This window comes from Porites lutea, chromosome 1, assembly GCF_958299795.1.
Source record: "Porites lutea chromosome 1, jaPorLute2.1, whole genome shotgun sequence".
Taxonomy (NCBI): domain Eukaryota; kingdom Metazoa; phylum Cnidaria; class Anthozoa; order Scleractinia; family Poritidae; genus Porites; species Porites lutea.
The window spans coordinates 12,323,638-12,337,165 of NC_133201.1; the positions used below are offsets into that span (position 1 = coordinate 12,323,638).

At 38.9% G+C, this 13,528-nt stretch overlaps 1 protein-coding gene across 1 annotated transcript; it reads left to right on the top strand.

The window, feature by feature from the left end:
- The first annotated feature begins 1,469 nt into the window (after positions 1-1,469).
- Positions 1,470-2,645, top strand: LOC140950025 (neuropeptide SIFamide receptor-like). Its single transcript, XM_073399218.1, has one exon. The coding sequence runs from the start codon at positions 1,470-1,472 to the stop codon at positions 2,643-2,645; it is 1,176 nt and encodes a 391-aa protein (XP_073255319.1).
- Positions 2,646-13,528: the final 10,883 nt, after the last annotated feature.

A 13,528-nucleotide genomic window follows, 5' to 3' on the forward strand; every position in this document is an offset into this window, starting at 1 on the left:
TTCTATTGGCCGCACGCAAAAAGCATGTATGATAATAAACTCTCAATTTCTGAGCGCCGTGATCTTAAAAAAAAAAATTAGCCCACGTGCTGTGATTGGTTGGAAGCGAGGAAGTTAAGAAGAGGTTTTGTGGCTATTTCAAAACAGACAAACCAAACAGGGGAAAAAACACATCTCTGAATGTTAATTAACCCATTAAACAAAAAGCAAAGAGTCGCAATTATTTGAGGGAATTTGAAACTGCAAATTTTCGTAATATTACAGCCTTGATACAGGCTCTTTTAAGTAACTCCATGGGCTTCTGCTCGAGTACCTTAGTCCGCATCAGGTAATGTTTTGAAGAAGCCTGCAATTTTCTGTTTCCAATGAATATATATAATTTCGTCTGAGATTTTCTGTTTTTTAATCATATCAGTTTTAATCGCTAGGGTTCCCATGGCACCCCCTTTCTTTTTGGAACAAAAGTATTCAAACGTGTAACGGCATTTCGAGCCGGTAAGATACGCAAGTTTTGTTTAAGAAGAGACACGATGGCAGAATGATAAATTTAAACACGTTCAATTTTCTTCTGTTAGTAATCTTGTTACTATGACTCTCAATTGTAAAATTTGTAATTAAGGTTTTAAAATAACATAGTCTGGGCAGGTGTTCAGTCATGAATACTTAGTATTTTCCTCAGAACAATCTTAAGCTTTAACTAAGCAGATGTAACACTTTACTTAGAAACATGGACTATATTCTTTTGTAACGTTCGTAATTGTGTTGAAATGATCAATTCTTCAATTACAGGAATATAAAATTAGTGAAAAGAGAAAGCCTTCGTTAAGAAAACTCTCAAATCGATTATTTTACTGATAAATTAAAGACAAAAAAGCTGTATGAAACTGATAACCACATATTTCGAGGACCCCCGAGGAGTGTGGTTATTAAAAAGAGTTATTAAAAACAGGAGCTCCTGTTAAAAAATATTTTGATCTTCTGTGCATATTAATAATAATCCATAAAGGCACAGACTTACAGGGAAAAAGAAGTTATTGAAAGATTTTTTTTTTGACTCAGTTCTAATCGATATTTAGGAGTTAAGCTGCGGACTAGTTTGGCGTGGGTGAATTAGCAACCGCCTTTTTATTATGCTAATTCTTATTTCCTGTCACGTATTTTACTATCATGTAATTGGGTCAATAACAAGTATCGCCGTCTTGCAGACTTTCGCTCAGAAACAACGTCGAAAGCCAACCAAAAAGACAAAAAGTGAAGAGTGTGATACCAGAATGCTCAATCCGCCATTATGATATGACTTGAAATCTGTTACAGATGTGGTCAGTTTCTGGCATAGCTTGCGAAGCCTTACACAATAAACTTGCACATTTCGAGTAAGATATTCGTTTAAAAAGGTCTCAAAAGAGTTGAATACTCTATTTTAAGTATACTGCGTAGATTAATATGTTCTTTTTTTCATCCCTTAGAAAATGAACGTCGCTTCAAATAACAGTTCTTTAAACGAACCAGGAAATGAAGCGAGCTCATCATCAACGGCATGTTACGTCAACGATAGCTGGCCAGTCAAACTGGGACGAATAATCGCATACAGTGTTGTAATACTAGCATCATTGTTGGGAAATATCTTTATCATAGTCGTTGTCCACAAGTATGGGAAAACCCGAAAAACGGTTAATTATGCAGTTGTTAACATGGCGGCCGCCAGTCTTATTATTACAACCATATATATGCCAAGATTAATTCCCATGTTTTTAATCGGTTCATACTGGCTCGTCCAAGGTAGCGCGGGTTACGCCTTATGCAAGACTGTTCCATTTCTTCATGGAGTTGCTATTCTTGCGTCCGTAATGACTTTGCTGACATCCAGTGTAGATACGTTTCTTGCCGTCGTCTTTCCACTCAAGAAATTATTCACACCTAAAGTTGCGAAGCTCGCCATATTCTTGACATGGGCCTTGCCTGTAATTTCCAGGCTTCCATATCTTTTAGCTTTAAAGACGAAGATGTCCGGAGCCAGACAAATCTGCAGCGGAATACTAGACAACGCTTTTAGCAACGAAAACGCTCCAGCAATCTACTACACGTTTCTTCTGATCACATTTTACGCTTTTCCATGGCTAACGATTTTAATCCTCTATTCAACCGTGGCTTTTATACTCAAAAGAGGTAAAACTCCACGTCAAGAAGGCATCACGGCTGTACGATTGAACAGAGCTCGAGGAAGAGCAACAAAGAAAATTCTTAAAATGATGGTTGTGATAACTATTGTTTTTCTGGTATGTTGGATTACTTATTTCCTAGTTTTCCTTATTTTCCGTAAAGTGCCCTGTAGCGTTGGATTCTGGCGTCTGTTTCTTGCACATTGTAACTGCGCCATAAACCCAATTTTATTTTCGGTATTTAACACCACCGTTCAAAGAGGTATCAGAGACGTTCTCATGAAATGTCGTGGATCAGCAAGACATTCTTCCGCCTCTGATGACTTCCTCAGGAGCATATTTACAAGAGCGATAAAAAGAAAGAAAATTTACATATCACCAAGGAAAAAAACAACAGCATTTTCCATTGATGTTTCTCTAAACATGGTAACCTTTAATGGGATAAGTCGCAAGACAGAAGCTTCGAGAGGGAAAATTGGTGAATGACATCTTTAGTTGTTTTATAATTTTGAAGACTAAATCTTGACGCTAAAAAAAAGTTGGCGGTCAATATTGTTGATTTCAGCGATTATTAAACATGATCGAGCGATATTCTTGTGACCTTGAAATGAAAACGCGCGAGCGAAACAGAAACAACAAGCGAACGGAAATAAAACAATTTGATTGGTTTATCGAACGTATACAAACGCACCTGGCCTTTGGTTGGTTAAGCGAACGCTCGGCTTAAAAAACTTCATGCCCGAAGAACTTTCTAGAAATCGCTTTAACGTCATACTGCAACACGATTGGTCAATCGAACAATGCTTTCTCCATATTAGGGTATTCACTCACGTGGCGTTTTCACTCACGTGGCCAGCATCTATGCTAATCGAAAAGAAAGAAAACGTTTACATAAGAAAAGAGTACAACTCCCAGAGTATTTTTTTGGTACACCAACATGGTCGCCGTTCAATTGTTTTGGAAAAAAACAATATGGCCGCCGTGACGTCATGTGAAAACGCTCTTAAGAGATGGTACCTTTCATATCGCGTGCATGCTTTCAATCCCGTTATTCATGTATACGTATAAATTAAAACAAGAATGTATGACTACGGAGAGAAGAACAAATAGCAGAAAATCCAGGACAGATGATCGCTTAATGTATAAAAGTGGCAGTTTCTAACGACTCAAACTAGCCGTTAGAATTAAACTAAATCATTGGGAAAATTTATGCTTTAATTTCCATTTTCTATTTTCTATTTTCTTCAGATAATTATATCAACTTCCCTTATTACTTGTTACTTTTGTGTAGCTGTCAGGTTAAATTATTTTACTTCCAAAGGCCTATCGGTCAATAGCGTTTTTATTTTAACGATAAAACAAGTTAAGCTTCAAAATTTACTCTAATTACTAATAATTCGAGATGATTTTGTTCACCCACAACGCCACCATCCTTACATTTTTCATCCCCCTTCTCCTTTAAACGTTTTTGTTCTCCTAATTCACTTTATATATCGTGTGGTTTAATAATAATAATACATATCAGGTGTTACAATAAAAATGTGTTACAATAAAAAGGAGTTTAAAGTTTTTAAAACTCTAAATATTATAATTATAGAGCTAAGTTATACTTAAAAATTAAGCTATTGAAAAAGCTACTTTTGAAGCGTTCTGGATTAATATGAGGTCAAACACTGGTTTGTGATAAGATAGGGCTCGTTTATCATTTATCTCACTGAGTAACCGTGCTCCTTGATCATGATGTTTTAGTGCCGATACTGCTTATAATATTCTGAGTAGACAACTGAAAATGTCTGTAATTACATGACTTTGCTACTCTATAAAATCTTATTTGACCAATACAATTTATATGCGTTATTGAGCAGATGTGAGGTCAAGATGACTGGATATTGCCCTTTTTTTTTCTTTATAGCAATTTTATGAACCGAAACAAAGTTGCGGAGGCCAATAAAAATGCATAAAGGAACGAGGTCAATAGAGTCTCAATATCCCGCCATCTTGATCAAACAAGATTGGTCCACAAAAAATTTATCTTATCGCCAAAAAAAAGGACTTTTTCTTGTATAACCAACTCGGGAAATCCTAAGTGGGATAGATCTGATTGGCCCATCTTGCCCGTTCGGTTAGCCAATCAGAATACAGGATTCGCTTCATTCTGCCCGCTCACGGATTCGTCCATATAATAATCATTTATCATTTACATAGTAGCCATTACGTTTTACTATTTAGTTTTAACTAAATAAATCTCGCTATTGTATAAGCAAACGTTTATTGAATTACTCCTACTTTCCAATATAAAAAGGATCTTTTCAGCACTGATCCAGTCACACGATTACAGCTCTCTTTAACGAACAAAAACGGCCAACAAATCGGCAATCCCTGAAAAAAAAATTCCAACTTTTAGGCGACAGCCTAAGTACCATAGACTGTTTTCGTTTGAAAAGTGATCTATTAAGAGCTTCTGCCTGAGAGACCGGGGCAGACTTGGAAATAGGGGTCGGCCGATTTGGCTCAAATTTGGTACACTTAGTTACTATGGAGACTTATGCAATATGCCAAAGTTTCAGCTCCATTGCTCTTATTTGGGCTGAGTTCCAGATGGTACCCTTTTTGGGGTCCCCCAATGCTTTTTTTATAGCCCATTTTGGGCACTTTTCAATACTTTGATTACAATGTCAGGGATAATTTAAGCCAAATATACACTCACTTTTTATTATCTCTATCCTTAAGGGTTTTATAGCAAAACATATGGATCAAAGAAATATTTCTGTTGTTTGTGAAATAATTGTTAAGTTAATGCTCTTAAAGACATTTTTAGTGAAACTAAAAATATCCCAAATTTAAGTCGGATTTACTTGAGTGCCCACTTTTGAAATAACACAATTCCGACATGAGCAGAAAGTTTAGCCCTAGGTATGTAAAAAACAAGGAGAAAATACTAAGGTTAAGGCTTTTTCACTGTGCGGCCTCACTTTGAAGATGCTCATACAGCCACTTCCGGTCTAGTTATTTCCCCCTTGTAATAAAGCTTATATAGAGCATGTTAGCCAAAACCTTTCCAATAACCTACCTCAATAATACTGTATGTAGCTTTTTTACTTTCTAATTCCACCTGAACGTTAAAATTGGCAAGATATGAAAATCTACTTTAGGAGAAAGTCACTTCCGGTCCAACAGTCCACATTGGAGGATTTTCATTAAAAGTGGTATTTTTATATTCACAATGAAATCTCAAAGAGCTGTTTATGTATCTTTATGCCTATATGTTTTTCAATTTTTCATAGTCTATTGAGGAAAACAACAATTTTTTTGTAGCGACAGCAATCAAAACTCGATCGCATGTTGAATCCCAGTTTGTTGACAAAATATATTATGAGGATGTTTTTTAAAACATCTATACTGGCGAATATATGCAAGGCAAATATTTCCCTTTGGTGAAAGAGCGACGCCATTTTAAACTGTTATTGAGTAAAAAGTGTTTCTAGTAAAAAGAAAGACACCCATAATTAAACCTGGGCCTTTACATTCATTTCATGTTAACTCTCTCCTCAACCACTTCACTACCACATCGATCCGCGCGCAACATAAACTGTCCTTGCCCCTAGCTATGACGTACTTTTGTATTTCACAGAGTTTGACATTTGTTTTTGTTTCCAGTGAGCCAATATTCCCTATGACTCACACCTGCTAACATGACTTGTTGCTCATCTCACCCGCTTTGGGAACAGGCAGCCCAAGGTCATGATCTGAGAGCGATAGCACTTGTTTTTGTTTGTTTGTTTGTTTGTTTTATCGTATATTTCCATCTAGGTCCCGCGAAAGCTAGAAAATGTCCATAAATTAAATAGTTTCACTTGCCTTCAGCTCTAGGTGTCTTTGTAACTTCGAGAATAAGTAGGCACAAACAGAGGATGGGCGCGGGGGGGGGGGGGGAGGAGGGTGAGCTTTACACGGCTGCTCGTGAGTTTTGGTTTTGTTGTTGCTGCAGTCTTGTTTGTGAGAACAAAACGTCACTGCGCGATACACACCCAAATTTGCTTAGAGCAATGATCTGACGAGATACAGCGTGCTTTACGCTGCAGTTTTTCACTTCAATCCCTTTTACAAGAAGTGGCAAGTTGGGAAATTAAATTCGGGGAAACTGCACGTGAACTTGCTGCTCATAATTACTGGGCTGCTCGGCAAGCCCAGTCATAAAATGGGTTTTCGGTCGTCGGTGTCACAAAGTGGTCATCCGGGGGAGGTAAAACATGAGGGTCTGGTACGTAGAAACGATGTTCTCACAAATGGTTTCATATGAGTTTCTCTTGCACGGAGCCTTGCACGGATACTTTTTGTACCTTGTCTGCGCTCCCCCTGAAAAACCCACAAAGCGTTGCGAACCTGAAGAAGGCTATTTGCGTTGTTCGAAGCGATTCGATCATGGTAGTCACTCTATAATTTTTTTATTGTTCGAGTTTAAGTCAGTTAGATGATGTTGGCGCTGGGAAACTCAGAGAAATGCTCGCGTTGCATTCAAACCGACATGCCGTTCACGGTAGGTTCACACTGAAAGACTGAAAAGATGACTGTGAGCGTCAGGTTTGGAACGCCGTGGCTGCTTCGTGAGCTATCGATCGATGTAGTGCATGAGCAATTAAGACGCAAAATTTATGAGCAAAGTATTACACCAGTTGACGACACTATGGCTGAAGACTTGATTGTAAGCCGTCATAGTCAGTGAAGCGAACAACTCAGTTGCCGATGAATGGCAGATGAATCCTGATGTGAGGCACGTCCATAAGCGAGGGACGTGACAACTTTGCCATGTTAGAAGACTGGCTTTTCCTTTAAATATTTCCTTCTATTTAATGCAACACACGAAACTTTGGAGATCTAAATTTCGGATACTGAGGATAAAGAAGGCACGGACAAAAATAGGAACTCTGAGAATTTCGCACACAAGTTTAAAGCTTCTCCGGGATATCCCATCCGGGAGCTTCACAGAGAGCGACTTGAGGAAAATAAGAGCTATTACTGACAAGGTTTGGTGACTGAGTAGAGCATACAAGTGTAGCCCACGTCGAGGTTTCAGGGGGTTTGCTTTTGTTTGTATCTGTATCTTGCTAAGCTTTTGTCATTAAATTTGTACAAGATCTTGTGATCACAATTCTGTGTTTTCGCCCATTCAGCAAGCACGCTATATTGATGTCAGCATTAGCGAGTTTCAGAAACATGCCTTTGAAAATTTTCAGCTCTCGTGATGTTTCTTGATATTTCTTTTACCATTTTATGGAGATGTAAACTGAAGTCACCGCAAAATGGAAACTTAAAAAAGCGTATAATCCATTTATCTCGAAACATAACACACATGACTTATACGACCTTTATTTTCGTAAAGGTGTTTTGAATACGAACGAACCAGTCAATGTGAGGGGCAAAAACAGCATTAATATAAATGAACCATAGGATTTTAACTAATATAAGGGTCAATTATTGTGCATTGAGATGAATCGCTTGAAAAGAGAGACTTCGCTTGAAGATGTGATCAGAAGTAAACAAAGGCATAATAGTGCGTCACATTCAGTCTTTTTAATATCATAGGAGTCACTGTGAATAGTGTTTCCATATTGTTTAGCTGGCACAAAAACCTCGGACGAGTTATAAAGCGGCATAGTTTCCATGAAGAAAAGTTAGTCTTGGGTGAGACAAACAGAACTGGAGCGAATTTTTAACTCACATCGGTATCAGGTAAAAAATATGTTATCGATCGTTTCATCTATTTACATTGTTTGAAGTGCGTGCTGGTGAACGCAACATGCGAGCGAGAAATCTTTAAACTTTTCTAGGTCTCAAAATGCAAAGGATTTTATTCCTTTAAGTTAGAGAAAAATACCGTGAGGAAAATCTTAAAACTGAATACTTTTCATCTTGTGGAAAAAATAGTGCGTTTTCATGTAGACTGTGGACCGCAAATTAGGATCGCACTTTTCACAAACATGCGAATTCTGGAGTTCCGAACCCAACCGACGATTGCGTTTTTCGCTGCTGTCAATCATCTTAACGGACCTCTTAGGAAACAAAACTTTACTTCACGGGTTCAAAAGGTCATGGTTTGTGATTTGTGGATTTCGATCCGTTTTGTGTGTTTCTCTGTTTCAAGGTTCGTTGCTTGTGATCGTAATTATGATTGACGGCAGCGATAAACACAATTGTGAAGGTGGCTTTTGAACTTTAGAGTTCGCATGTTTGTGAAAAGCGCAGTAAAGTCTCCGTGCAGTCAGTGAGGCCCCTGGATCAGGCAGGATCAATGGCCCGTTAACTGTCTGTTTTAGCATACTTCTGGTTTTCATACAATACAACTAGTAGAAGGACAACAATTTTTGGAATTTCCGGTTACGTCAAATTAGTCACGTTATACTGTCACGCTATATTTTGGGGCACAGAGGGATTGGGGGAGGGGTGCGTGGAAATAATGCAAATTGTTTCCTGTTTAGAATTAATGGCTAACTTGCTTATTTTTATTCATAATGGTGGAATTTAAAAGTTATTATACAGCCCCCACTTAAAAATGGTACTCTTTTTTTTTGGTTACGAAAGTCTTTCAAAAGGGTACAATGTTCTGAATGAGTTTATGTTTCAGTCTCACATGAGATTCTGTTGCATGCAATGGTTGCCGACAAGGTTTTATGGTAGCCTGAGTGTGTATAGCCGCCCCCTCCCCTCAGAAAAAATAGCCCCTTTGCAGCCCAGTTAAAAATCGCCTTTCGGCGATTCTTGTTAAATTTAAAATCTTGTTTAATTGCGTTAATGATGAATTCTCATGATCAGTATCTCTTGGCAGTCCTTGGAAAAGTATAAAATTGTACTACTGAGGTAGTAAAAACAATGTCATCAATTGGATGTTCTTTCTGGAGTAATGGTGACCTCTGTGGTGCTCGCGATAATTCAAAGTTGTGTGAGCCAGCCGTCAGTCTGCCTTTAGCATCTCTAGACCGCGATGTAACTCACCTTTTGATTAAAGTTGGTGCTGGAGGCACCAAAACTTCAGCCTCGCACAGACTTCAACATTTTCCTGAGTACAAACTAATACTGAATCAAGCTGGAAGGTGTGGTGTCGTGAATGCGGAAATCAAGAAGATGACGATTTGTCCGCGTCACCGCCGTAAATTCACACGTTTACGAGAACTAACTGGACAATGTCAACACCCTCTTCATAAAGGTGAAATTTCCAAATTGAAAAACCCAAGAAGGTGACAGCAGACATTTTCATTCTTTCTTTCATTCAGAGAGAATATACCAACAAACGAAGATCGTGATACCAATCACTGCCCGTAAGTAATGCTGAACATTTCTTGTTTGTCGTGAGTTATTTTAGGATAGCCTTGTAATGAACAAAGTCAAATTCTATGTTCAAGAATTCAAATACCATGGACCATGGAATAAACCTAAAATCTGATATAGTGTTCGTTTTTCTTTTCTTCCCAAAGCCATTTGCAAGACCTGCTTTGACGAAAAGATTCCAGAACTTCATTTAACACCCGAAAGTGTAACTTTCAAAGATCTAGAGGTAATGTAAATATTGTAATCGCACGTGTTCAATCTCAAACATACTGCAGTTGTCTTTCAGGGTGAAAATATCCTCAGCGCTGTTGTCCTTAACCTCAAATACAGATGAGTCAAATTAACCGAGACTTTTCTTTACTTAAATAAAATATTTTTCGACACAAGTGAATTTTAAATACTTCAAGTAAAATAAAACTTGACACACAACCGATTCTTTTTTACTTCAGGTTATCTTAAGGCTATTTTCTCACGCAACGTAATTAACATTGATTGACATGCTTTGCCTTTCTCAAAGCTCTCAAGTCCCTTGAGACTTTTATTGAATCGTTTCAACTTTCCGTCCTTAATGAGATGCACAGTAAAATTACTTGAGATTTTACTTAGGCTTTCACACGCGCATTTTGGGTTAAGTAAAACTTAGCAGCTCTAAAGATAGCCTGCGTAGCAGGCGCCAGTGATTTTAGAGCGAAGGAAGAAAATCTCGTGGACGCGCGTGCTCCCGCGGCCTGTCCAAGAAAAAACAGAAAAGAAAAGCCGGCTCTTGCTATGCAGGCTACATCTCTTAAGTCTTACTTGACAACCTCGTGTAAAGACAACCACTGACAGAAAACCAGGTGCTTTTGTTTTTGGTCCTTGAATCAAAATTCCAAATCGAACATTGTAACGTTTTTATCCTCTCTCATCAGTTCTCACCTTTACAATCAATATTTTATTTTCAGGGCAGACAAGTGTTGTGTAGTGGAGGAGAAGATCAGGAGGTGGAAGTACACTGTAATTTTCAGGGAGTTATAATAACTCCTCTAGTGGGGCTAATTTAACTCCTTACAGTGGAGTTATTTTTCGTGGAGTTACTTTAACTCCAAAAAGGAGTTTAAACAACTCTTTTTCAGGAGTAAAAGTGACCCCAGATATTGAGGAGTTAAAATAACCCAAAAAAAGGAGTTATCCTGTACCCTAAAATTTTTACTCCACTTTCAGAGTTAAATTAACTCCAAAAAGAGTAAAAACAACCCATGTAAGGAGTAAAAGTAACCCCATTTCGGAATAATTTTAACTCCAGACTGGGAGTAAAAAGAACTCTTTTTCAGGAGTAAAAATGACCCCAAATTCGGAGTTAAATTAGGAGTTAAAATAACCCCAAAAAAGGGGTTATCCTTTCCCCTAAAATTTTTACTCCATTTTTGGAGTTATAATAACTCCCTAAAAATTACGGTGTAGTACTGAAATACGTTGATCAAGACAAATCACTTATGTCAGGTATCCACTGTTCGTTACTCTTAGATTTTTCTCTGGATTCAACTTTGGAAACAAGCTTTGAATGCAGCCTTTACATTGACGAAGCAGAAGAGTTGAAAAGAAAACGATGCTTGCTAAGTGACCAATTGTCCAAATTTCTGAAGGTAGGGTAAGTCCAATTCAAAGTACATCGAGGTTACCATGGCCTGAACTTGGTGAGCGGCAACAGGGTTATTACGTGCGTAAGGCTAGAGAGGTTATTGAAACAGCTTTCAACTGTCTCGCTCCTGAAAGTGAGGCCGATTTGTGCGAGTTTGCTACAGTGAAATCCATGCCGTTTTCTCAATCAAAGCCTGACGACATCGCAGAAAGGCTAGTGGAGGCTTACAAGTTAGCTGATAACAGACACACCCGAATGCAAATACTATCATTGTTTGTAAATGCAATTAGCAAAAGCCAACTAATGGAGATTATTCCAGGTATTTCTAAACGACAAATCGATGATGCCCGCAGACACGCCGACGTGAGAGGACCAGGAAAGCCAAGCAATGCTCCAGAAATTATTAGAGTGCGCCTTGATGCAACGAAAACTGATCACTTTCTAGATTTTATTTCTTCATCTTCCCTTTTGCAAGATGTATCATATGGTACAAAGTCGTTGAAGTTGGATAGCGGAGAGAAACTTCTTATACCAGCGGCAATACGAACTTTGATTCTATCCCGAATCATCAAGCGATACCAAAGCTACTGCGAGAGCGTAGCTTTTGAACCATACAGTGAGCGTACACTTTTCCGGATATTGGAGGCATGCTCTGCTTCAAAGCAGGTCTCATTACAGGGACTTGATTACATCGCCACAGAAGGTGCGGAGGCTTTCGATCAGTTGAAATCCATTGTAAACGTGCTGCAAGATAACGGGGTCGATGTCACCTGGGCAAATTCTATCAAACAGGATCTAAAGGCTGGTAAGAGATACCTCAAGACGGATTACAAAACTCACACGGGCAGCAAAGAGAGATGTAAAGATCACTGTACCACGTTTTCGCTCAGTGATCCGAATAATAGTGACTACTCTACAACCATGAGCATGAACTATCCTGTCATGAATGTGCACGGCTTTCTTGTTTAGTTGAAAAAATCGATGAGAAGTTAAATGACAAGAACGTTTCCTTGACAGAAAAACAAAGGGCTAGATCTCAGTATGACCATAAACAGGCCACAAATTCCATCCTCTTATGCAAGGCGCATTTGATTCGCACAGTAGTCCAGGAAAAGACTAAGCAAGACGTCCTCACTAATCTTAATAAAGAAAGCACCCTTTTGATCATGGATTGGGCAATGAAATTTCTGCCAATGAAGTTCCGCGAAAGGATGGACGACTTCTATGGTAAGCGTGGGAGAAGCTGGCATGTGACCTGTTCGATTAAGAGAGCTAGCGAAGATGAGGACAGAGTTGAGGTGGACACATTTGTTCACATCTTTGACTCCTGTACACAGGATTGGTTCAGCGTTGCGTCAATAGTCGAACACGTTCTTAGCGTAATTAAGATGGAAGACTCATCCATCACCAAAGTTTTCCTACGTTCTGATAACGCCAGTTGTTATCACAACACTGAGCTTCTCTTGAGTCTCAAAGCCATGGGGGAAAGACATGGAGTGGAATATAAGCGCTATGATTTCTCTGATCCGCAATCGGGCAAAGACGTTTGCGACCGTAGAATTGCCTCGATGAAAACCCACATGCGACGGTGGGTAAACGAGGGCCATGACATCACTACTGCGGAAGAAATGAAAATTGCACTTGAATCTCGTGAAGGCGTTAGGGCATGTCGTTTTGCAGTCGTTGAAATTGATAAATCGACCCAAAATTCACAGGTGAAAAAGATCCTAGGTATCAGTTTCCTGAACAATTTTATGTTCTTTGATGATGGTATTCGGGCATGGAAAGCATATCAGATTGGGGAAGGTCATTTTTATCCGTATTCTTCCCTTACAACCAATGCTCAAGGAGCTACAGCAATAAAAGTTCTTAATCCGTTTTCGTCACCATCTAATTGCTCTGGGGCTTCAGTGGCTGGACATTCCTCCATTTCGCCCGGCCTAGCCCTGTTCTCTTGTGAGGAAGAAGGATGTGTTAAGATGTTTTCTAACTACAAAGAACTTCAGCATCATTTAGATGCGGAACGCCATCTCTTCGTGGAGGAGCAAGACACTACGTACGATGTCATCAAGAAAAAGTGGGCCAGCATCTTATCAAACGTAAGCTTACAGAAACAGCGCACTTTTCCATCAATGCAGGCTGGTAATGAAGGCGTTTTGGATCGCCAAGAAGCAGTTGACGGATGGGCGCTTAAGACCGTCCAAAAGTCAAGCCGGATGTCTGAAGACGTTAGAAACTACTTAATCCAAAGGTTCAAGGATGGAGCAAAGACAGGCAACAAAGCAGATCCAAAACAGGTTGAACATGAAATGAAACATGTAAGAAACACGACTGGTGGCTTATTATTCCAACCTTTTGAGTGGCGTACCTCAAAGCAGACTGCAAGTTTTTTCTCAAATCTCTCAAAGTCTCAGCGTGCAAAGAACAT